Genomic DNA, 22,475 nt, shown 5'->3' on the forward strand with positions numbered 1-22,475 from the left:
TTCTTCTTCTTCTTCTTCTTCTTCTTCTTCTTCTTCTTCTTCTTCTTCTTCTTCTTCTCCTTCTCCTTCTCCTTCTCCTCCTCCTCCTTCTCCTTTCCTTCTTCTTCTCCTTCTCCTTCTCCTTCTTTTCTCCTTCTCCTTCTTCTTCTCCTCCTTCTCCTCTTTCTCCTTCTCCTTCTCTTCCTCCTCCTTTTCCTTCTTGTCTCTATCCCTTCCTCCTCTAAACTCTTCAAGAAAATGCTTATTCTTCTCATGAGACTCTTCTTCACTAGCAAACACAAAATATTAATTCTCTACAGGCATTACCTTATCATCTCCCCTTGGATTTTACTTTCTGTAGCACTTACTATCATCTGATACATTATAGTATGTGCACTATAGTATAGTATTTTTTTGTTTTCGCTAAAATGCCAGCATCAAGAAAGTACAAACTGGGCTGGTGAGATGGCTCAGTGGTCTAAAGCACCTACTTAGAACAAACTAAGCTAAGCAAAGCACAGGGACCGCGGTTCAATCCCCAGCACCACATGCCAACCAGCCCCGCCCCCTGGTGGGCTGAACTGGCCACACACACACAAAATACATAAATAAATAAATAAATAAATAAATAAATAAATAAAAATTAAAAAAAAAAAAAGAAAGTACAAACTTTGTTAATGTTGAGTCCAGAGCACCTTAAAAGTGCCTGGAACTTGGTACCAATTTGTTGAATAATTGTGTGGATCAGTGGATGGACAAACATATGAATAAATAAATGGAAGAGTGGTGGGATGAGCGAATGGATAGAAGGAAGAGATAAATGACATTGGCTGAGGCTGATATTTCTGTAACTATTTTAAGTCTTAACTCACTTGGATGACTCTGTGCTCAGAAAGATGCACACAGATGTGTGGGCTTGATTGGATGAGTGTCTCGCTAGGAGGAAATATCAGTAAGCAAGTGAACAGATAAACAAATGCAGGAAGGGAAACACAAATGGCATGGGAAAGTGAAACATTTGGGCACATGGAAGGAAATAAAGACAGAAGACCGGAGACTAAAGCATGTATTAAAGAAAGCATCATAGGGCTGGAGAGATTGGCTCAGTGGAATAAGCACTTCCCTGTCAAGCACAAGGGTCTGAGTTCAATCCCCAGGTCTGAGAAAAAAAAAAAGCATCATAGGTAGACACAGAAATTAATAGGTGAAAATAGTAATAGTAATGAAGACGTCATGAGTAGTTATTGTGTCGCCCGTAGATCAATGGCTTGCTGACTGCTCAAAACGTTTTGTACATATTGCCATTGAGATAAGAGGATGGAGAGATGGGTGGACTCTTGCAACTAATGTAAAGAGGGATGGGTGGCATGGGTGTATGTGGACATATGTGTATGTGCTTGAATTGATTGACTGGAAGGCTGTATTAAAGCTTATATATTTGTGCTAGTATTGTTGGACAATTAAATGCTGATATCTTATATACTAGAGTAATTGATTGAAAGATAACAATACATGGTGTATTAACCATTGTGACTCTCCTGTCTTGTTTTAAAACTTTGTTTTATTTTTTTCTCTTTAAAATAATAACATATATACATATATATGAATAGATAAGTATGTAAGGAATTCAGAGAGTTATAAATAATACATACAAAGACAGGCATCATAGAGGATAGAGGCAAGGGATGAATGAATGGGTGGATACATGGAGAAATGGATGGATGGATGGACAGGCAAATAATAGTAAAGCTGGTTTTAAAATTCAACCCCATTCATTCTATTAGAACATGTCCTAGTTGTAAAACCGTGAATCTTGGCCACTACTTTTAGAAATCTGTTCTTGCCACTTTCTACCTGTCACCAAGTCTGACAGCCACCCTTTCTCTAGTGACAGAACTGAAGTCATCCCCAAGCAGTCTGCCTGTCGGGGGCAATATTCTTCCTTTTGAACCAAAATTTCCTTGGCTGCATTTTATTGCTGGCAGTCTGTGGCTGGCGACCTAGATTCTGCTGGGTGATCTACTAATGGTGGGATCAGTCTGAGCCCCGGCACTGCTTTCTCCCTGCCTGAGTTTCGTTAGATCCTGAGGTCCCCACGGCTCTTTGATGCTGGGGCTCGGCAGTGGATGGAGCCATCTCTGCTGGATGCCTGCCATCCTTTGGCTTCTGGGCTGGTGCAGAGGGAGGGGAGATGCTGTGACCTCCTTCCTCAAAACTGGCCTTGGGATCAAGACTGCTGTGTTGGGGTGCAGCAGATTTCCTGACCCTGGCAGTCTCCATCCACTGCCCACCACCTTACTCATCATTGCAGACCCGAGTAATAATGGACCCTTGTGGAACTGGCCTCAGTGGAATTTTCCAGTCTTTGCTCCTACTTCCGCTGCACACTGCCTTCCCACGATGACTCATCTTGTATGTTCACCCACTCATCTACCTTATCTTGACCTTGTCCGTGGTCCACTCAGTGTTCTTCAATGTCCCGTGGCCCTTATGGTGCACCCAGCCACAGATTACACTTGCTGAGCATGGGAGAGGGTACAGTCTCGGTGACGCGGGGACAGAGATGCTGAAAGCTGGCTGGCTGCACACACAGAGATGTAGTGGGGCAGTGCTGGGGGTCCAGCAGTCAGCAGGCCCAGGCTCTGACTCTGTGACCTTGGATACCAGGATGCTAACTGAGCCTGGGTTTTCCTGTCTGGTACTTGGATGCAGTGATGCCAGTCTCTCAGAGGCTGTGTCCCCTCAAATGTGGGTCTGGTTCCTCCCCTTGTCCAGCCACTAGCCCCTGTGTTCTCCAGTGAGTCACAGTGACTAAGCCCAACCAGAACAACATTGGGCTGGGCTGCTTCTTCCTTCTCTTGCCTTTGCCAGAGCACAGGGCAAGGGGGGCCCAGCTGGCCAGGGCACCAGCCAGCCCAGTGCCCACGGCTACTTCTGTGGACCATGGAGACCAAAGGGGAGATGTGTGTGTGTGCACCTTGCTTCAGGTCTACTTGCTCTGTGTGCAGCTCAGGGGTGCTGGGGGTGGGGAGTCAGCCTTCCCATTTGGGGGCCGAGAAGATTCCTAATGTGCCCAACCTCCCCTTGGGGTGATAGCAGGAGCAGAGGACTGGGAATAAACAAGTGCAAAATGGAGACGTGGAGGAAGAGATGGGGAAGGGAGGACTGAGGAGACAGATAGGGTGAGAAGTCTGCAGGGAGAAGAGGGGCAGAGGACAGACCTGGGAAAGAGCGAGGAGGCAGGCAGGAGTGTTAGGCCGGAAGGAGAAGGCCAGCATGAAGGCCAGGCCTGGCGGGGACTGGGTACTGGAGAGATGGGAGGCAGCCACGTGGTGGGCAGGGGAGGTGCAGGCTGCCAAGGTGGCTGAGGGAGGGAGGGGAAGGGGAAGAGGAGGCGGGGAGGGAGGGAGGGAAGAGGCAGCCATGCTGCCCACCAGCGGCCACAGAGGTCCAGTGAGTCCCTATGCTGCTGGGCTGGGAGGGTTTTCTCTCTGACATTTTTACTAGTCTCGGAAGGAGGAGGTGGAGGTGGAGGAGACCAAGGGGGGCGGAGAAGGGGGTTGGGGGAACAAAAGGGAAGCAGCTGCAAAGCGTCCTGAGGAAGGAGAGGGGAGCGAGAACCACAGAGGCAGGGCCCGGGGACAGTGGACAGGCTTCAGGGCGCCAGCTGGGAGCTAGCCTGAGACCCCCACCTCAAGGGCCAGGAGGTCAAGACTGGTAGACAGAAGGTCACAGAGATAGACAGACACCCATCAGACAGCCAGACAGAGGAGGCAGGGAGGGGGCATCAGAGCCAGAGAGACCAGACAGTCAGGCACAGAGGGGGGCAGAAGCACAGAGAGCAAGGGCAGGGGAGGAGAGGGGAAGGGAGAAGAGAGGGCAAGAGAAAGAAGGGAGAGGAAAGAAAGGAAAAGAGCAGAGGAGGAGGGTTGAAGGCAGCAGCAGCAAGACAGGAGCAGCCTTTGAAGGAGGCCGCATCCCCAGGGTGGGGGTCAGGCCAGGTCACTGGCCACCCGGCCAGCGGCCAGCAGCATGAGCGGCTCGGTGCTCCTGAGGAGGAATTCTAGCAGACGGGGCCTGGAGCAGCTCCTGAGGTAGGTCCCCACCTGGCCCAGGGCAAGGGCCACCCACTGCCCTGGGCTGGGCCTGCTGAGCTGGGCCTGTGGATGTGGGGCTGCTCCAGCCTCGGCCTTGCTCCTGCCCGTTTCAGGCCCCGAGGGTGCCAAGCCAGAGGTGAGCGCGTGCGCTGGAGCTTGAGGCCTTCGCCTCCCTTGGCCCCGGCAGTGCATCCTCTTCCTCCTCTTCCTCTTCCTCCTCCTCCTCTTCCTCCTCCTCTTCCTTCTATTCCTCTTCCTCCTCCTCCTTCTCCGACCTGCGTGGTTGTCTGTGTCCACAGCCTTCACCATCCCTGGAACAGAGAACAGGGCCTCAGGGAGGCTTGCTGCTGGCTGCAGGCACCGTCAGTCACTCTGTTTTACAGACAATGGCGCTGGACTCGGAGCCACATCCACCAGCCACCCTTGGCATCCAGGCCTGTGTGGCAGTGTTCGGGCCTTGGAATTCTGGATTGCTGGCTGCTGACTGAGCTGGTGCAGAGTTCTCTGTGGGCCTACTTTTCCCTCTGTAAAGTACAGTGTGGTGGCACTCTCCTGGCAGGGTCCTGGTGACAGCACAGAGACACCAAGGGCCCTGAGGCCTCTCAGCTTGCAGACAAGGTGGGCTCAGAGCCACCGCCCCCCAGTCAGCTGCTCTGTGTCACCTCATTGCCCTTCCTACTCCTCAACCTTCCGGACCACAATGCCGCCTCCTCCAGGAAGACTGCTGTGGCTCTCCCTGGCTGGAGGAGCCATTCTTCTTTGCCTGCATGATGTACTTTCTTCCCTGGCTTGTTCTGGACCAAGCGTCTCTCAGCAGCCCTTGTGCTGCAGCCCTTGTGCTCTGTGGTGAGCCTAGGCACTACAGATAGGGATACAGGGGTCTGCTGAACAGGGTCTGCCTGGGCTGTGGTACACCAGCTTCTGCTTGTTGGATCCTTGCAGGTGCAGACAGATGGACTTCTCCAAGTTCTCACCCTTGAATGGACCTGGCCCAGGACTGGGTTTCCATGCTGGCAGGAAGCCCCATTTGCCCTGGACCCCCTGAGCCCCTCCTCCTGCACCACAATGGCTCAGCTCCTTCAGGCTGCCCTGGACCCTCACTTCCCAACTCCCTTCCCTGTGGGATATGTCCCCAGTCTCTGCTCCTTGTCCTCTGGAGAGCTCTGTGGCCTGGAAATTGAGCGACTGGCATCAGACCAGTGACACTAACAAATGGGGACACTGAGGCCTAGGAGCAAAGAGCAGTGTACCCTGGGTGTTGACAGAAGTCACACGGGCCTGGCTGTGTGGCTGCATGCTATGCTCTGGCCACAAGCACCATCCAGCTGGATCTTTGGCTGTGCTCTATGCCCTCTATGCCCCAGCCTGACCTTGGGTGCAGTTGGACTGGGGCGGAGGCAGACAAGTTGCTGGCCAGCAGTGGGCAGAGGCAGGAGGAACTGACACATTGAGCATAAGAGGGAGGCAGGGAGCATAGCAAGGCCCTGTGGAGGCCAAGGAAAGCACGTCTGTCTGCAGTGGTGGGCTGGAGTGAGCATTGCGAGGGGATGCTGAGAAGCATGTAATGAGGCACAGCCCCGAGGAGCCCAGCCCTGGACCCAGGGCAGACTCCCACATACATCCACCCATGTATGCATGTGCTACCATCGGGGGCAGTAACGTCTCCTACCCATGCTCCATGATCATAGTTCTCATCTCTGTAGCATGCCACGATTCTCGTATCCCCCCAGCTCCAGCAGACAGCTGAGCAAACCATGTCCCTGTCAGGCAGATGAGAAAGCCAGGCCCAGGGAGGTTAAGCAACAGCCACTTGTAGGAGTTGGTGAGCTGCTTCTCACATCCACCCCTTCTCTCCAGACCTCTCTCTTGGGGACTTGGACTTGCTCCATGCCAGGGCACAGGGCCCCACCCATCCTTTCCAAGACTTGCTCCAGAAGGGCCTGCTGGGCGCCAGCAGCAGCCAGGTGGAAATCAAAATCAACTGAAGCTCACTAAAAGGATGCTGTGGCCCAGTAACTTCCACCTGCCTACTCTCCTTGCCTAAATCTGGGTGTGAGCAGGAGCTCAGCCTGGAGTCACCTGGCAGGACTTCTTCTAAGCTGTTCCCAGCCTCTGCAGGCACCGACTTTAGGCTAACAGGGCAGATCCAGGGGCCGGCACGCCTGCTAAGTGCCAATCTCTTCCCCTTCCAGGTGTGGGGCATCTGTCTCACCCCATAATCCTCCTGCTTGTCCCTGGTGAATCCGGCCCTGTCAGGCACCTCTTAGGCCAGCCTGGGTTAAAGGTGATCAAGAGACCCAAAGTAACTTCCCCATCCCAGAGCTCGCCCAGACTTTTGGCCATTCTTCTGGCTCAGTGACCCCCAGAGAAGTGGTCTTTGTAAAGGGGGTAAGGTGGCCAAAACACCTTGTAGCTGGCACCGAGCCAAGAGGCTGCACTGCAGACTCTGTCTGGCACTTGGCCCCCACCCTGTGCCTACCCCTCAGTAGAGGCTCTCTGGGTGACAGGAGCCTTATGTCCTGATGGACCCAGGCACACAGTCTGTATCCATAGCTTTAAGGCCCTCAGGCAGGCATCAACCCTGGCACCTAGCCCAGGGGACTCTGGGGATTCCAGTGAGGCCAGCAGGACAGGGAACGAGGATGGTGGCCTGTTGGGCTAGCCTCTAGGGGTGGGGAAGCTAGGTCTCCGGGCCACCGTGTCCAAGGGGGCGTGGCCAGCAGGCCCATCCAGGCCCAAGATCCTGAGGGTGGGGTAGCCCCCACCCTGGCAAGTCTGGGCATCTGGTGGGCAGCATGCTACAGGCTCAGGAGTCTATTGGCCAGAGCCTATCCTGCCCAGAGCCAGCAGCAGGGGGTACAGGGACCAAGTGGCCCAGCCCCCTGGGCAGGGTGTCAGGGCCAGAGCCCAGAGGACGGAGGTTCCGGCTCCAGTCCCAGCCGGCAGATCAGAGCTGGGCAGTCGGGCAGCAAGGAGCGACCAGGAAGCCCTGGGCACCCAGGCACTTGCCTATCTGAAGCTGTTTCCAGAGCCCCAAGGGGGCACCCTGAGGGCTGGCATGCCTGGCGGGGTGCTGCCTTAGAGACATTTCATCCGTCTCAGAGTGGCTCAGCAGAGGACCATGGCTGGGGCTGACTACGGAGGTCTCCAGAGGGCAGGTGGGCACAGGGGTTGTCAGGGGTTGGGGGAGGGCTTGGGGATTTGGAATCTTCTATGGCCTGGGATTGGGAGCAGGGAGGAAGGGGTGGTGTTCAGCCCCCAGCTGGGGGCTGAGTAGGGTCAGAGCTTAGACCTCTTCTGGTGGGACTGATGTGGAGGATGCTGCCTGGAGGAGTGACAATGTGGCTACGAGGTCAGCGAATGACCAAGACAGGCAAGAAGGTGCCCAAGCTGGAGATGCTGGTGCCCAGGAGCCAGGGTGCCAGGGCTCTAGGGGTCTAAGAGGTCCCTCTTAAGGCTGTGCCCTACTTGGTGGGAAAGGAAACGTGAGAAAAATGAGAGGACAAGCAGACCAAGGATGGGAAGGTAAGGGGCAGAGCACCAGCAGTGAGGAGGCAGAAGGAGGATCTAGAGGAATGGCAGAGGAGCAGGCCATGGCGCAAGAAGCAGGGGATGCGTGGTCCCTGGTGCCACTGCCGCTGGGAGGAAAGTCTTCTGTTGTCACCACCCTTGGCAAATTGATACCAAGACCCAAAGAGGCTGAGTTGGGTTGGTATTGGCACTGGCTGGACCTGCTCCTCTCCTGGTCCTTGGATGAAAAATGGAGACAAAGTGAAGGGAACAGGGTTGGTTGTGAGTAGTGCAGAGTCCACAGAAAGAGATGATGGTGGAGGAGAGGAGGAAGGAAAAGAGGCCCCAAGGAAGGAGAAAGCAGCAGAGAGGCAGAAGCTGGCTCTCTTGGGGTGAGCGTGGGATGGGTGTACCTGGACTAGGCTCCCCGAGTAGGATCCTGCCCTGCAGGGTGGGGGGAAGCGCCTCTGCCCTGGCATAGCCTGGTTTCCTCAGACTTGGTTCTCAGGGACTGAGGAGTCAACCTCACCAAGCCACTGACGCCCCTGGTCCTCCAGGCATGCTGCCCCTCTGTTCCACAGCTTGCTTACCCCCACGGGGACGCAGGATACAGGGAGCAACCAGGCTGCTGTTCACTGCCTACTTTGGCCCATTAAGTGTAGCTCTTCTGATCTGGCCCCTGACCTTGGCCAGGACTCAGGTCCTTTGAGGACCTGAGGACCAGAGCAGGTTGTCAGCACAACCCTCAGTTTCTGTGACATCCACAGAGATGTGATTCCCCCGTGGCCCTCTGAGGCTGGCCCTTGTCCCTCCATTTGTGCAGAGTAGTAACTGAAGCTTGGGGAGGTAGGAAGGCCCACCCACTGCCCCAGGGCAGGAGGGGTCTGCAGCTGCGGGGCACAGGGCTTAATAGTTCATACCAGAGGCTGCTTTGGGGTCAGGCCTCTTGGTGTCCCAGGAGTCATCCCATGCCAAGGGGTAGGCGCCTGGAGAACTCACAGGAGTCCAAGGGCTGGGCAGGGAGCCTAAGGCTCCAACAGGCAGAGGCTGGAGCAGGAATGTTGAGGGGCTGGGCTGGGAGGAGGCACTAGGGGTGCTGAGCTGACTCGCTGCACACTTTTGCCCCTCTGGGTCCCACCCCATGAACAGCCAGGCTAGACTGCATGGGGGATGGGAGGTGTCTGGGAAGTATCTGCGGGCATAGCCGTGAGCTGGGCCTTCAGGAAGAGGTGGATCTGGGCATGCTGGCCAGAGAAGAGAGAGGAGGGATAGCAGAGCCCAGGCTGGTGCCAGCCACAACTGCGTGCCAGGGAGTGTGCCAAGCCTCGCCTCGTGAGCACCGCCAGCGCTTTGCCAGGGCAGCCTGCCACCAGAGCCACAGGCTCTGCTGGGCACCACCCAGTGTGGAAAGGATACAGGCACTGCGACCCTTCACCTCCTCCGGAAGGTCCGCAGGCACGAGCAAGGTTGGAGTTTGCTGATGGTGGGGCGAGGGTGCCGAGAAGGTCTCCAGGGCTACTGTGTACTTGGCCCAGCCCCTGTGGTGTTTGTGGTCAGTGACACGGAAAGCAGAAAGGCTCACAAATGTGGTGTGCAGAATGAGCAGTGAGAGAGGGCTAGCCCAGGGCCAGAAGGAGCTGCAGTCACATGGGATCCAACCAGCAAGACGAATTGGGAGGAGGGTGAGGCTCTGACTTCCAAACTTAGGCGCTGAGGGGCAGGCCTGGCTGAGCAGATGGGGGGGCAAGATGTAGAAGAGCCAGAGTACCAAGGCAAGGAGACTACCGATACCAGACTAACCACGGAGCACATCATAAGAGGTAGGGCACTCTGATCAAGGGAGGTGATGGGATGGCTGGTGGGAAACTCAGCTTAGTTTTGGACTCCACTTTCAGGACAAAGTGGACAAGCTCTGGCTCAGCCTCTGAGAGAAGTGTGGGTTGGGGGGATGGGGGAATCCCTACTTCCAGTCTCACTGAGTCCTCAGGTTCCCATGGAGACCATCTTTAAGCTCCCAGGAGGAAGGTGCCTTGGGCTAAACTGTATGAATTTAGAGCGTCCGCTCATGGGTTGGCAGCTTTCCCAAGGGTCTTAGGGCAGATGAGGGGTTGCCCAGTTGGTGTGGTTGGTGTGGTGGGCAGGCCTGGGCTGTGGTCCTCTGCCTGGCACTTAGGCAGGCTCCCAAGGAGCAGAGTGGTCCCGAGGTGATTGCTAAGGCAGCCCCAGGGTCAAGCATCACAGGGGCTGAGAGCAGCGGCCATCAAGGGGAGGACCCTTCCCAGCTTGTCTCCTGAATGGGCACCAAGTCCAGAAAGTCTGAGGGCAGGCAGAAGAATCAAGGGGGCAGGTGGGCAACCTCAATTTTGGTGGGGGTAGGGGCAGGTTTGGGTGTGTGCAGGATGCAGATCAGGGACTCGGGGAGCAAACCCCTCCCCCCAAAACCCCAGAGGTAGGAAGGCTGAAACAGCAGAGACTGAGCTTGGATGTGCTGAGAACGGGGGGGCTGTGGTGGGCAGGGGCTGAGCCTCTGGGCTCCTGGAGGACAGGAATCAGGTCCGGCTCTGGGGTACCTGCCCTGGCAGCTGACCCTGCCCTAGAGCCACGGTCCCTGTAGATGTCTCCCAGATGCCTGTGCACACACTCACTGCCCCATCTTGGAGTGGCTTCTCCCCATCAGTGAATCCCCTGAGGATGCCAACCTTCCTCCTCAGAAGCAGGGCGAAAGAGTTCCTCTGTGCCCTGAGGCACACCATGGGGGTCCTCAGCTCTTGCACTTGGCCTCTGTAAGATACTTGAGAGCTGGGGAAAATGCAGGGTGTTTTGAGGCTCCCTGACATCTTAAGAAAGGAAGTACTGGAGAAGCGAGGAGGAAGAGGGGACTGGAGTACATTGTGAAAGGTAGGCATGGTGTGGCAGCTTAGCCCAGGTCTGGAGGGGAGCCAGGTGCTGGAGTGGTACCTGTGGAATAGACAGTATCATGAGGGTACCAGGGAGCCTGGCCAGGGCTGGACCAGGCAGGGGTGAGGCTCCCGCTGCCTACTCTTCTTGCTGGTGCTAAGACCCCCAGGCCCGGCCCTCCTTTCCTGGCCTTCACTCTGTAAAATGGGTAGGGGGAGCTGCGCAGCAAGGAGAGAGCTCAGTGTGGCTGCCAAGCGACCCAGAGATGGCCTGGATCTGGAGGTGGCACAGAGGACACCAGGGCCACAGTTCTGAGCGACATCAGGTGGTGCAAAAGCTGGGAAGAGGTAGAAGGTGTTTCTGGGTGCCCGGAGTCTGCCTGGGCCCATGGAGGAGGGAGGAAGGTGACCTCTGATCCCTGAGCTTTACGCAGTGGCCAGCAGGGAAGACTGTAGAACAAGCTGCGCTTCCTCAGTTTGGGGAGTTCTGGGTGAAGGCAGTGAGGGGACCCCCAACAGGGACCACCCAGGCTGGGAAGGTGGCAGAAGCCTGGGGGAGGGTCTGCTCTCCGGTAATACAGCCTTGCGTGAAGCAGCTGTATGGGCTGTTGGGCCTTTTTACCAGAGAGCTTTCCCATCTCCTGCTCGGAGCAGGGCTGCTGCCTGCCCAGAGTGCACAGTGCCTCCTCCCGGCCTCAGAGAGGGAGCCAGAATTCTGGATTCCTGCAGAATTCCTTGCAGCCTCCTTTGCAGTCGCTGTCCCCAGGACTCCTGGGTTACAACCTTACAGGGACTGCAAGGTCAAGGTACAGGGAGTGCGCTGCAGGGCGGGGCTGGCCTCCCCTGCTGACTGCACCCAGTCCCCCTTTGGATATCAGCTGGTTCCGCATTCTTTGTGGGCAGGTGCCCAGGCAGATTCCCAGGTGGGACTGCCTATCAAGGCCACAGAGGTCTGAGGTAGAGCGAGGGGCATGGGACCTTGGCTGGGCCCTGTCCTGAGGTGGTCCAGCAGCCCCAGAGATCTGGGGTCTCAACACCAGCAAGAGAAGTGTAGATGGGGGTCTCAGCCCTCCCTAGCCCCAGCATGCCCTAGGCAGGGTTCGCACTTGTTTCCCCAGGATGAGTGCGTACCCCCTGGGATCATCCCATTCTGGCCTCCCTTGGCTCTTCCACCTGCTGGCCTGTCCCTCCCTTCCCCTGGGCAGGGGGCACTGGATGTCCACTTGGATCACAGTTTTCTCCACTCAACAGCCCTTCCCCGGAGGGTAGGAGTGGGCTCTGCACTCCCTTCTCTCCTCCCACCTGTCCTCCACAGGCCAGCCAGAGGTTCCTGGTTCCACAGCCTGTATGCCTGTCTCCTCCAGAAGTGTGGCCCCCATATCCCTCAGCTTAGCTGCTGTACACTTTGTGATCTTCCCAAGGCCTGCCACTTATTCCTGGGGTGTCCTGGCCCTCTAGGGCCATCCTTTCCATGAATAACCTCAATGAGGTCACAAGAGATTTGACCACATGTGTGGATTGCACAGTAGTGGGGCTACTACATGAGCTCCTGTGGTCCTGGTAGATAGGGACACTGAGGCCTGAGGAGCTACTGATGGCCCAGGTTTCCAGGGACTTGGGGGAGGTAGTCTGGGGACCTGAGCCATCATCTGACCCCTGAGCTCTCTCTTCCACCTGGGTGAACAAGCTTCCATGATGGAGGCAGGGTCAGGTGGAGCTTCGTTCTTGGTGGCGCCTGCAGGAGACCTGAGGTGCTGTGCCTGGGCCAGGAGGGCGTCATGTCCCTGGGCTCTCTAGCTACGCCTCTTGGTCACCTTGGGCCAGCTCAGGTTGCTGCTATCAGGGTCTTTGCAAAGCTGCTTGCCTCAGGCCTGGTGGGGCCAGAGGCAGCAGGGTCCAGGGCCACCACCACCAGGAAGGGCCCTGGCCCATGCTCTACGCTGGACCTCATTCCGCGTCTCCCCACACTGAGCACCCTGAGTTCCACCTCACGCAGAGTAGACACTATGGCAGTTCTGGAAGACATTGCCCTGTCTGCCTTCCAAACCCAGCCTTCCCTTCTCCCTCCCAGTCGCTCTTGCCTGGATCCTCTCCCATACCCAGCCTCACTGGCTCTCTCCCACACAGCTAGGGTTTCTTAATAGGATGCAACTCTGCTTGCACCCACTCCTGCCCAAGCCACCCCTGTGGACCCTGAGACAGCACCTCTGGGCTCTGCATGCTCTGTGGTCTCCTTGACTTTGCCCTACTCCTCCTTTTTCTCTGGCCCAATGATCCTTGCTCAAATTCAAGGTCACCTCCCCTTTACAAGCAACTCATCATGAAACTTTCCTACACAGTGGGACCCGGGTCTTGCCCCGTGAGATGTCCCCCATCATTCACCAGCCCAGGACAATAGGAAAGGGGTTGCCTCCATCGGTTCCACACTTAAGACAACATAGAAAGGAAGGAAAACACCTACCAGGAAAGGTATGGCACAGGACAGCCCATCCTAAGCTGGGCCGGGCTCTTGTGCCCTCACTCAGGCCCTTCCCCCATCTGTACCAGTGCCTGCCTGCTGGCCTGTGGCTGTTTCAGGTTTACCTGTACCACTGCTTCCCGGGAGAGGGTGACAGCTGGGAAGGCCAGCCCCAGGGATGGGATGCTGGCTTTGAACCACCACGAAGCCTGCCGAAGGCTTCATAAGTGACCACTTTTTGTTGAGGGATTCAGGTGTTGGCCTGCTGCAGCCTCTTCTTCCTGATTTCCCAGTCAGACTCTGGTCTCCACCCTTTGCTTGTGAATGTCCTGGGTTGGGGCACTTGAGCTAGCACCAGGGGGGCCCCCACGTGGGCTCATTTCTTCTGTGCTGTTTCTTCTCCTAAGGGTTGTGGCCTCACCCTCAGGACCATGAGCCGATGAGATCTAAGGAGGGTGGGCTCAGGAGAATAACGGAGACCTTGGTGGCCTCAGAAAGCCCAAGGCTTCCAGATCGCTGCTAGCCCTGTGGTATCCAGCAGACTTGGAGTAGGGAAAGTTCCCTACAGGCAACCTCAAGAAGGTGCCCTACCACACATGCATCCTGCCACACATACGCACCTCCTTGCTTTGGTTTGTGGCCCCAGGCAAACCCTGAGCTCTCTCCACACAAACCGTGAAGCTGGCTTTTTAGAGATAGCTAGATGGGTCAGCCACCTGAGCTGCCTGTAGGGGGCAGAGTAGGGACAGGGATGGAGGCTTGAGCCCCTTCTGAAACTGTGAGGGAGGACCAAGAGAGTGGACAGCTAAAAGGGCTGGCTGGACCCAAGATGGATATCCTCAGACCCTGGTGGGGACTCGTGGGTGGAGGGGCAGGGGGAAGCAGAGGAGACAGAAGGGGAACTGGTGCCCCCAGTGGGAGGTGGCAGGCAGTAGACCTGGCCACAGGGACCACCTTGAGCTCTGGAAGTCCCATTCCAAATAGGGAGCAGCCTGGGGGTCTGCACACACTGTTGCGCCTGGGTGAAGACTGAACTGACTCCCCCAGACCCTAGAATGCTGCGTGCAGGAGGACAGGGCCCCCTGTCCTGGCCCCTCAGGCTGAACCCCAGGCCAGGGAGCCAGAACAGACAGGAAATGGCCTGATTGCATTTGCACAGGAACACCAAATCCCTTGCAGCTGCACTCAGCCGGGCCAGGGCCACGGGTGGGGCGTCCATCGCCAGAGCCCTGACAGCCCCGAGGAGCGTGCCAAGGGGTCTGGGCCGCTGGCCGGGGGGCGCCTTTCCCAGGCCAATGGCCCCCACCCCACCCCAGGAGAGCCACCCCCTTTCAGTTCCCAGAACGGAGCCCAGCTGTGGAATAGTGAGGGGGTGAGGTCATGGGGAGGGGGCCCGCATTACTCATATCCTGGGGCAGGCTGGAAGGGAGGAGGCAGGGGAAGGGGCCCCCAGGCCTCTTGTCCTCACTTGCTGGGTCAGGAGCTGGGGGGCAGTGGGGCTTCTCCCCAGCATGGGGCTTGAGGGAGACACTGGGAGATGCCTACCCTGAACCCCACTGTCCATGGAGGGCTGGGTGGGGGTGACCTTCAGGGGGCTTCAGACTCTCCATGGGACATTCCCAGAAAGCACACCTTGGCTTCCTGCCAGACCCAGCTCCACTGTTGTCTGGGTGATATGGAAGAAAACAATAAATAGTGAGGTGGGGGCCACCCAGAGGAATCTAAGAGAGGGCCGAGGGGGCCAGGACCTGCCACTGCGTGATCCTCTGTCCCTGGGCCTGAGTCTACACTTGATCGATGCTGTCTATGTGTGTATACACATGTGTGTGCACGTACAAGCCTGTGTGAGGGTGTGGTGTCCACACGGGCACCTGGAGAACACGTGTGTATTTGTCTGCCCTGCCACAGTGTGAACTAGGCGCTGCTCTGTGAGCCCCATGCCTGTGTGTGTCACTGCCTCTGAGACTGGCACGTTGCTGTGCCTTTGGTGGCTCCCTGAGCCTGGCACAGAGGTCCAAGGAGAGGAGAAGACCTCCTGGCCCCATGTAGAGATGAGTGCCACATAGAAGGCCTCAGTCCAGCCCAAAGGGGAAGTTGAGGCACAGTTCTGTGCCTCAGGTCTGGATTTACATACTCCCCTGGGCCACACACAAGTTCCACAAGCACATGCCTACCCAAGCCTGCCTGTGCTGCCCATGAACCTAGAAGTGGGAACAAAACCCCTGCCCCAGTGGTCACTCCCAACAGGCTGCCCCAGAAGTAGAAGGGGTACCTCCCACCCACTTCTCTGCTCCATCCTGCTTTGCTCCTCCATCATCCGTCTGGGGGCTGCCAGTGTGCATGGGCACAGGAGAGGGACCTGGGCCACAGCCTCAGCCAACAGCCCCCAGATGAAGATGTCCAGCAGTCCCCGTTGGCTGTGGAGCTGGGAGGCCAGCCGCATCTGCCAGGTGATGGGAGCCAGGTGTGGGGAATTAAGGGTTTCCTGGGGCTGGAAGTTGAAGGCCCTTCTGAGGAAGAAGCAGGCAGCTTGGGGTGCAGCGCTTGAATGGGTGGGCAGGTTGTGGCTGGAGTCCTGTGTGGCTGCAGCGGGGGGAGCAGGCCCCGCATTGGAGCCTGAAGAGAGGCCTGGCTTTCGTCTGAGAGGCTTAGGGGAGACCTGGAGAGATTAGATCATGTGTTGGCAAGGATGCCTGGCCAGGGGACTGAGGCCCAGAGGGGAGTGGGCTGTGGGGGTCATGCGGCGGACACTGGCAGGAAGGACTGAGACCCCAGCAAGGAGACCCAGCCCTGCAGCAGCTCCTGCCTTGCTTCCTGGGCCTGGGGCAGGGAGCAGCAGAGACCCTGGACTCTCCTTTTCAGCTCTAGCCAAACTAGGAGGGGACCCAGGATGGCCAAAGCCTATAGTCTCTGCCAGAGAACAATGCCTAGAGATGGCTCCAGATCCTGGTCCCAGGCCAGTTGGTGTCTTCCCCGAGCTGCGCCTTGGCCCGGGGTGAGGGGCTTCGAGAAGCATGGTGTCTGGATGCTCTGAGGGCAGCAGCTCCCCCATGACAGTGTTTCCACCATGGGAAACAGCTCAGAGAGACTCCACAGAGGGCTCTGAGATCAAGAGGGGGTGCCATGCAAAGCCCCCCAGCAAGGGGCTGAACATGAGGCAGGGACGGGGGTGCCCTGCCTGGCTGGCCAGGTGCAGACTCTCCTTACCCTGGAACCCCAACAAGGTGACCTCCCAATATGGAACAGAGTATCCTAGCCTGGTAGGGTAGGGTGCTGGCTGGCTGACTGGAGGGTCACTGACAGGGATCAACACTCTCTGGACCCCACCCATCCTCCTAGAGCCCCCTGGAGCCAAAGCCAACTGCTATAGGTCCTACCTCTAGAAAGGTCCAAGGACAGGCTGGTGGAAGCAGACAGATGTTCTCTGGTACCCCTCCATCCCCAGGGGAGTCCTGAATTCTCTATCTGGGTCAAACACACCTTTATAACTGCTTTGTGTGACCTGAAGATTGGTAAACTGAGGCCTGGAGCCCTGGTCCGGAGTTTGGGTTTGTCTATCTTCACCATGTGGCACTACATCTTGGCCATGGTAGGACTGTCTTTCTGTTCCCCAGGCTCACCACCCAGTGGAGTGTGGAGGATGAAGAAGAGGTGGCCCGGGAGCGCCGCCGGCGGGAGAGAGACAAGCAGCTCCAGGCCCAAGACCAGGATGAAGGCGGCCAGTCCCCAAAGTGGCCAGAGCAGGAGGCACTGTAAGACCCCTGGCCCTGGACCCTGCTGTCGCACAGCCTATGCAGAGAAGAGTGCTAGTCAGACCCTGGCTTTGGGGTCCCAATACAAAAAAAGTCTGAGAAAGGACTACGCTCTCAGAAAGAGGGTAGTCAGCAGCCTTGGGCAACCCTGTGTGCCGGACCCCTAACTGGCCAGAGGGTCCACAGAGCCACATGAAATAGCCCCTCCCCACCAGCCTCCTGGGGGCTCTGACTCAAATTCTGGACACCCTGCCTGGTTCCAGCCCTTTCTTGGACTGGTGCTGACCCTAGCCACGTAGCTCTGGCCCCTGACCCCCGCCCAAACTCCCTGCTGCCGGTGACTCACAGAGGCCACGTCCAAGTTGGCGGCCACAGGCCGGCTTGTTTCCTTCCTGGGCCCAGGAGGCCCCTGAGGCTGGGCTGGACTGTTTTTCCAATAATGCTCCCCTTCCTCCTGGCCTTGTTTTTTTTCCATTTTCTCCGAGTCAGCATATTTGGGTGGGGTGCGGTGCTACAACGGTCATGGCCTCTTGGCTGGGCCCTTTGTCACTCCTAAGTCCCTGCTACCAGGTAGCTCACATCGCTGCTATGGAAGGCCCATGAAAAGCCACTCAGCATAAGCCTGGGGTTGGGGCAGACTCTGGAAGCCCGAGACTAACAGGAGAAGCACAGCCCTGTCCTCTGGGAGCCCCAGACTGATGGGCGAGGCTCAGCCCAGCTCTCAGAGGTTCTCTGACTCCAGGGCAGACACAGCTTAGGTGTGGGGAGCCACTTAGGAGGCAGATGGGGTCTCCTGCACATGAAGCCCGGGGTCTGAGGGAAGATAGGGAGGGGCATGGGGCTGGAGCATACCAAAGTTCAGCACTAAGCCCACCACTGCTCTCTCACCCTCAGTCTGAAGCCCTCACGGACCCCTGAACTGGATGAAGATGAGGGCTTTGGTGAATGGTCGCAGAAGCCAGAGCAACAGCAGCAGTCTTGGGGGACTGAGGGGCCTGTGGATGGCTGCAACCTCCCTGGGGGCAAGTGTCCAGAGGGGGAGCAGGAGGACAGGCAAGTGGGGGTCAAGACCCGGAGGTTGGGCAGCTGGACAGGAGCGCCGCTGTCCCTGAGCCCCTTGCTGTGTCTGAGTAGCAGCCTCTGCCCTCCCTTCCCATCCAGCCCCCACCAGAAGCCCTATGACTGCAAAAGAGGGAGAAAGGAGGGAAGGGAGGAAGGGAGCGAGACGGCAGGGAGGCCTAAGAGGGGCTACAGGGAGGGGGCGGTGAGGAAATTTCATTCCTGGGCTCCCTAGGGCCCCTGGGCCCCATCCAGACCAGCTGCGGCCGGCGGGGATTGGGGGGGGGCTGCCACATCAGCACGCAGCTGCAGCCCACTGACGTAATGCAGGCTCTGCAGCCCGCACCCCCTCCCTGGGGGCTGGCTGATCTCCATTCCCACGAAGGGGAGCAGGTATTTCCAGATGTGTGCCTTCGAGGTTGCCTGGGGGGGAGCATGCTTTCCAGATGTGTGGACGTGTATGCCTGTCTAAATCAGGATGGGGGGGCCCAGGGAGCCCCTGGGGTCTGTGGATGGGGACCGCTCCTGAGCCTCACCTTGCCCTCCCCTGGTTCAAGGTCTGAACTGTTCTTAGTAACTCATGGGCTACGTGTGATGACAACCCCACCTTGTCCCTTCAGGGCTAGGGCATGAGTCCCCAGTCCTGCCCGGAAGCTCCAAGCTTGGGGGATTGCCTCCGTTCCCCTACTGGAGCCCCTCTGATGGCCCCAGACCAGCTGGGGCTCTGTGTCAACTTTCTCCTGTGTCATGTTCACCCCATTTACACCCTACAAACAGGGCCCCATGCCCTGAGAGCCGTCTCTCTACCCTGGCCCTGGTCCGGGCCTGCCTGCCGCTGGCCTCAGTTTCCCACTCCCCCATCTCCGCCTCTGGCTGCACAAGCTGTCTCTGAGATGGGGCAGCTGCAGCCCGCCTGCTGGCTCCCTGCCTTCTCTCACCCAACAGCAGGGGGCACTTTTGCTCTACTGCTGGAGCGCTGAGCCCCTGCACTCCCACCCCACCCCCGGCACCTGACTGTCCGCTCACTCGCAGACTGCCAGTTCCTGAATGGCCCCTCTGTGTGGCTGCCTGTGGCTGGGACCTGGCCCACCTTGGACGGTGGGTCTGGGTCTTGGCTGGCAGGTCCGCCAAGGGGCCTGAAATCATGGAAAATGCAAGAATTTACCATCTTCTCCAGGTTCAGTGCCGCTCAAGTGCAGAGCCACGCCCAGCTGCCAGCTGGCTGCCTCCCCTCCCTGGTGGCCCCTCTCCTCAGTGAAGTGTGCCTGCCCTAGCTGACCCAGTCCCAAAAAACACCCCTGCACACCACCTCCCCCTCTCAACATCCTGTTCCACTGATCTGCTTGCCTACAACTAGAGTAGGGCAGCTCAGGCAGCCCAGGCCAGTGGGGAGGTCATGTACAACCCCTTTGAAGCTGGGCCCTGCCTGGACAGGGAGTTTTGGGGGGTGGGGCGTTGCCTGAGTGCAGGAGTACCCTGCACGGCAGGAACCATGCAGGGGCTGCTGTTCTGAAATGAGCCTCGGGGCTCCATGCAGAGACTCAGAAAACTTCTGAAAACCTCTGCTTGTGAGCTTGCTGGGCCTCCTTCCCCGAGGAGGCTGGGGCCCTCAACATTCAACTGTCTGGCTGCCCCTATTTTACAGATGGGGAGATTAAGGCTCCAAACAAGGACCAGACTGGAACCAAGGAACCGAATGGCTCTCAGTTGGCTTTGCCTCCCTTTCTACACAGTAGGTCCTGCCAGTGTTCCTGTGAAGATGACAGCAACCGTGGTGGACTTCTTTACACAGAATCTCAGCTGGAGGGACTATGTCTGAGCCAGGAGGGACCAGGCCCAGATGAATCTGAAGTCCAGGGCCACCTGGGGGCTGCAGAGCCCAGAGAGGCAGAGGAGGAGGTGAGGGCTTGCCCTGGGGGTCGTGGTAACTTCTCTCCCTGGGTTGGGTCAGGCTGGCTCCTGTACCACCATGTGGGCCTTGTGGACTTGCCCAGTGTCCCCTGCCCTAGACTCTCCCTTCAGGCCCACATTCTGGGAGGGTGGAGGCAATAAGCCTGGTGACCTTCAGGGCAAGTTCCTCCCCTTGATCAGGAGACACTACTCTAGCAGGAAAATTCCTGGGCTGCAGCGTGTCAGGGCCAGACAGGGCCTGAGGCCCAGGGAGGGGAAAGGGTGTGCTGCAGCATGCCCTAGGAGGGGCAGGAGGTTGCAGGGAGGGGTCATTGGGTCGTCGTGTGGATTTTGTGTCCCCAGCACCAGCAATGTCTGCAGCCCAGGACCCCCAGCCCCCTGCTCTTAGAGGGGACCACGGAACTGCGCTCACCTCCCCTGAGCCCCACTGCTAAAGTAGGTCAAGTCCAAAGACTCCTGCTCTGTCTCCCCAGTCTCCTGCCCAGCACACTGCTTTCACCTTGCTCTTTTCTCATGGCCAGTGCTCAGTAAAACCTCCTGACATGGCAGTGGGTGGTGGGATTGGTAGGTGGGGCTGCTAGGAGGTGTCAGGATGGCGGAGTGGTCTAAGGTGCCAGGTGGGGCTGCTAGGAAGTGGCGTGCCCACCTCACTTGGGCCACTCAAACTCCGTGCTTCTGCCCAAACCCACAGCTTGCCGACAGGACCGAGTCCCTGAACCGCTCCATAGAGAAGAGGTATGTCTGTCTGCCCTCCAGGATCCTCCTTGAGGAGTTGAAGAGAGTAACTGAAGGGGTAGAGATCTGGAATCTTGGAGGGCCCTGGGAGTGGTGCAGGGTGGGCTGGAGGGGCCCTAGGGGAGAGAGGCTTGACGCTCATCACTTCTGCTCTCCAGTAACAGCGTGAAGAAGTCCCAGCCAGCACTGCCTATCTCCAAGATTGATGAGAGGCTGGAACAGTATACACAGGCCATTGAGGTACGCCGGGGCCCTCTGGCAGATCCTCCATCCATGCACCATTTCCCCATCAGCCAGCTCTCACTCCATCCAGTCAACACCAGCCACCCAGCCAGTGTCCCTCCAGCCAGTTAGCACCCTGCAAACCTACCAGTGTCCCTCCAGTCAGCCAACACCTCCACGTGGGTACTGATAGGTATTCGGCGCAGCAGAGAAACAGGCAGAAGGAAGAAGGGACAGGATTTATTTTCTCTGAGGATGCAGGAGAGAATGTGGGGAGGGACACTGAGGCTTTTGTGGCCTTTTCCAGGGGTGGAGTTTGGAGGGGATATTTAGATATACCTGAGGGAGCTGATTGGGGTCTTTCCTGAGGCGGCGGAAAGGGCAGAAGTAAATTTTGGCCTGGGCGAAGTTGGAGAAGAAGGGAGACGTGGTCTTGGGAAGATGGGCTTTTGTTTTAAGGTCATTGGCCGTATTAGATGACCACCGTAATGATTTTAGCAATTCCTTCGAGGGCCAGAACCTAGCAGGCACATCACTCCTCCACCCAGCTAGCACCATTATCTCATTAGCCTCTGTCTATGCAAGCAATGCATCTCTTCTCAACATCTCTCCTTCAGACCATGCCTCTCCATTCAACCAACACTCTTCTGCCCATCCCGTGGTCTTCCATCGAGTCGATGTCCCTCCACCCATGAAGTCCCGCCCTGCTATCCAAAAAACACCCCACTATTCAACCAACACCCTCTTCCATCTAACCCACGCCCCTACCCCCACTAAAACTCCACCCAGTGCCCGCCATATGGCCCCTCTGCCCCCAGGCCTGTACCACGAATAGTATTAAGACAGACCCCACATGTCTCATATGCCATTATGTCACTTGTGCTCTTCAAACTTAAGAGCATATTTCCTAAGTACCTGGAATGAAGGAAAGCACGTTTTTCCAGAGTACCTGGCCCTAGCCCTGCATTGAGAAAGCCCTCCTGGGGGAATAAAGATAAAAGAGGCTCCCCAAGACTTTCCAATATGCTTCTTGGGGGCTGATGACTAATGCTACCCTGGGGCCCTCTCTCCTCTGTAGTGTGCTGGTCGGACCCCTAAGCTATCTCGCCAGCCTTCCATAGAGTTGCCCAGCATGGCTGTGGCTGATACCAAGAGTCGGTGGGAGACTGGAGAGGTGCAGACTCAGTCTGCTACAAAGACTCCCTCCTGCAAGGTAAGGCCCTGCCTTGGGAAGGGTTGGGCCGGGAAGGCAAAACCTGGGAGGTTCCCTTGAGAAGCAAGTGGTAGATCATCCAGGGTGCATCATGGGTAGACAGAGTACTGAGCTGTGTGAAGGAGTCACTCTGAAGGGTCTGTGTGAAGTCTGTGTTGGCCAGGGACAGCACGGGCTGTCTTCTTTCCTGCCTCCGCCTGCAGGGTCCCACTTCCAGAGAGCAGGTGGGTATGTCCCTACCCCTCTGACCAGGGAAAGCCAGGCAAAAGAGAAGGATCCAGGGCTTTTGGCCCATCAATAACTCCCTCTTCTACCCCCAGGACATTGTCGCTGGAGACCTGAGCAAGAAGAGCCTCTGGGAGAAGAAAGGAGACTCTAAGACATCATCTACAGTCAAGGTGGGTCCTGGTACAACCGGTGCAGGCTGAAGGTGGTGAAGAGGGACCCTTTCATCTTGGAGGGCTTCCCAGAGGCAGCATCCTCTCCTTTCCAAAGGTCTCTCCTTGACTGCTGGTCTTTTTCACCAACAGAGCACCCCATCTGGGAAGAGGTACAAGTTTGTGGCCACCGGTCATGGGAAGTACGAGAAGGTGCTCTTGGACGAGGGCTCAGCACCTTAGGTCACACCTTTTGGTAAGTCCA

At 57.3% G+C, this 22,475-nt stretch overlaps 1 protein-coding gene across 6 annotated transcripts in view; it reads left to right on the forward strand.

Annotated features, from left to right (window-relative positions):
- Lsp1 (lymphocyte-specific protein 1) overlaps positions 1–22,475 on the forward strand; it is a 33,024-nt gene that overhangs the window by 6,137 nt on the left and 4,412 nt on the right. Inside the window, exons 1-10 of one of the 6 annotated variants that reach the window (XM_023710422.1) lie at positions 3,864–4,073; positions 16,556–16,693; positions 17,588–17,746; positions 19,486–19,651; positions 20,006–20,098; positions 20,355–20,398; positions 20,557–20,638; positions 21,699–21,833; positions 22,154–22,231; positions 22,364–22,466. In XM_023710422.1, coding sequence (XP_023566190.1) covers positions 4,012–4,073; positions 16,556–16,693; positions 17,588–17,746; positions 19,486–19,651; positions 20,006–20,098; positions 20,355–20,398; positions 20,557–20,638; positions 21,699–21,833; positions 22,154–22,231; positions 22,364–22,453 — 1,047 coding nt within the window. In that variant the 5' untranslated portion in view covers positions 3,864–4,011 and the 3' untranslated portion in view covers positions 22,454–22,466. Of the gene's footprint in view, positions 1–3,863; positions 4,074–16,555; positions 16,694–17,587; positions 17,747–19,485; positions 19,652–20,005; positions 20,099–20,354; positions 20,399–20,556; positions 20,639–21,698; positions 21,834–22,153; positions 22,232–22,363; positions 22,467–22,475 lie in introns of those variants that run through there. The other 5 variants (XM_023710420.1, XM_023710421.1, XM_023710423.1 and 2 more) reach the window with 5 other exon arrangements.

This window comes from Octodon degus, unplaced genomic scaffold (genome assembly GCF_000260255.1).
Source record: "Octodon degus isolate 3935 unplaced genomic scaffold, OctDeg1.0 scaffold00018, whole genome shotgun sequence".
In the NCBI taxonomy this organism is placed as follows: domain Eukaryota; kingdom Metazoa; phylum Chordata; class Mammalia; order Rodentia; family Octodontidae; genus Octodon; species Octodon degus.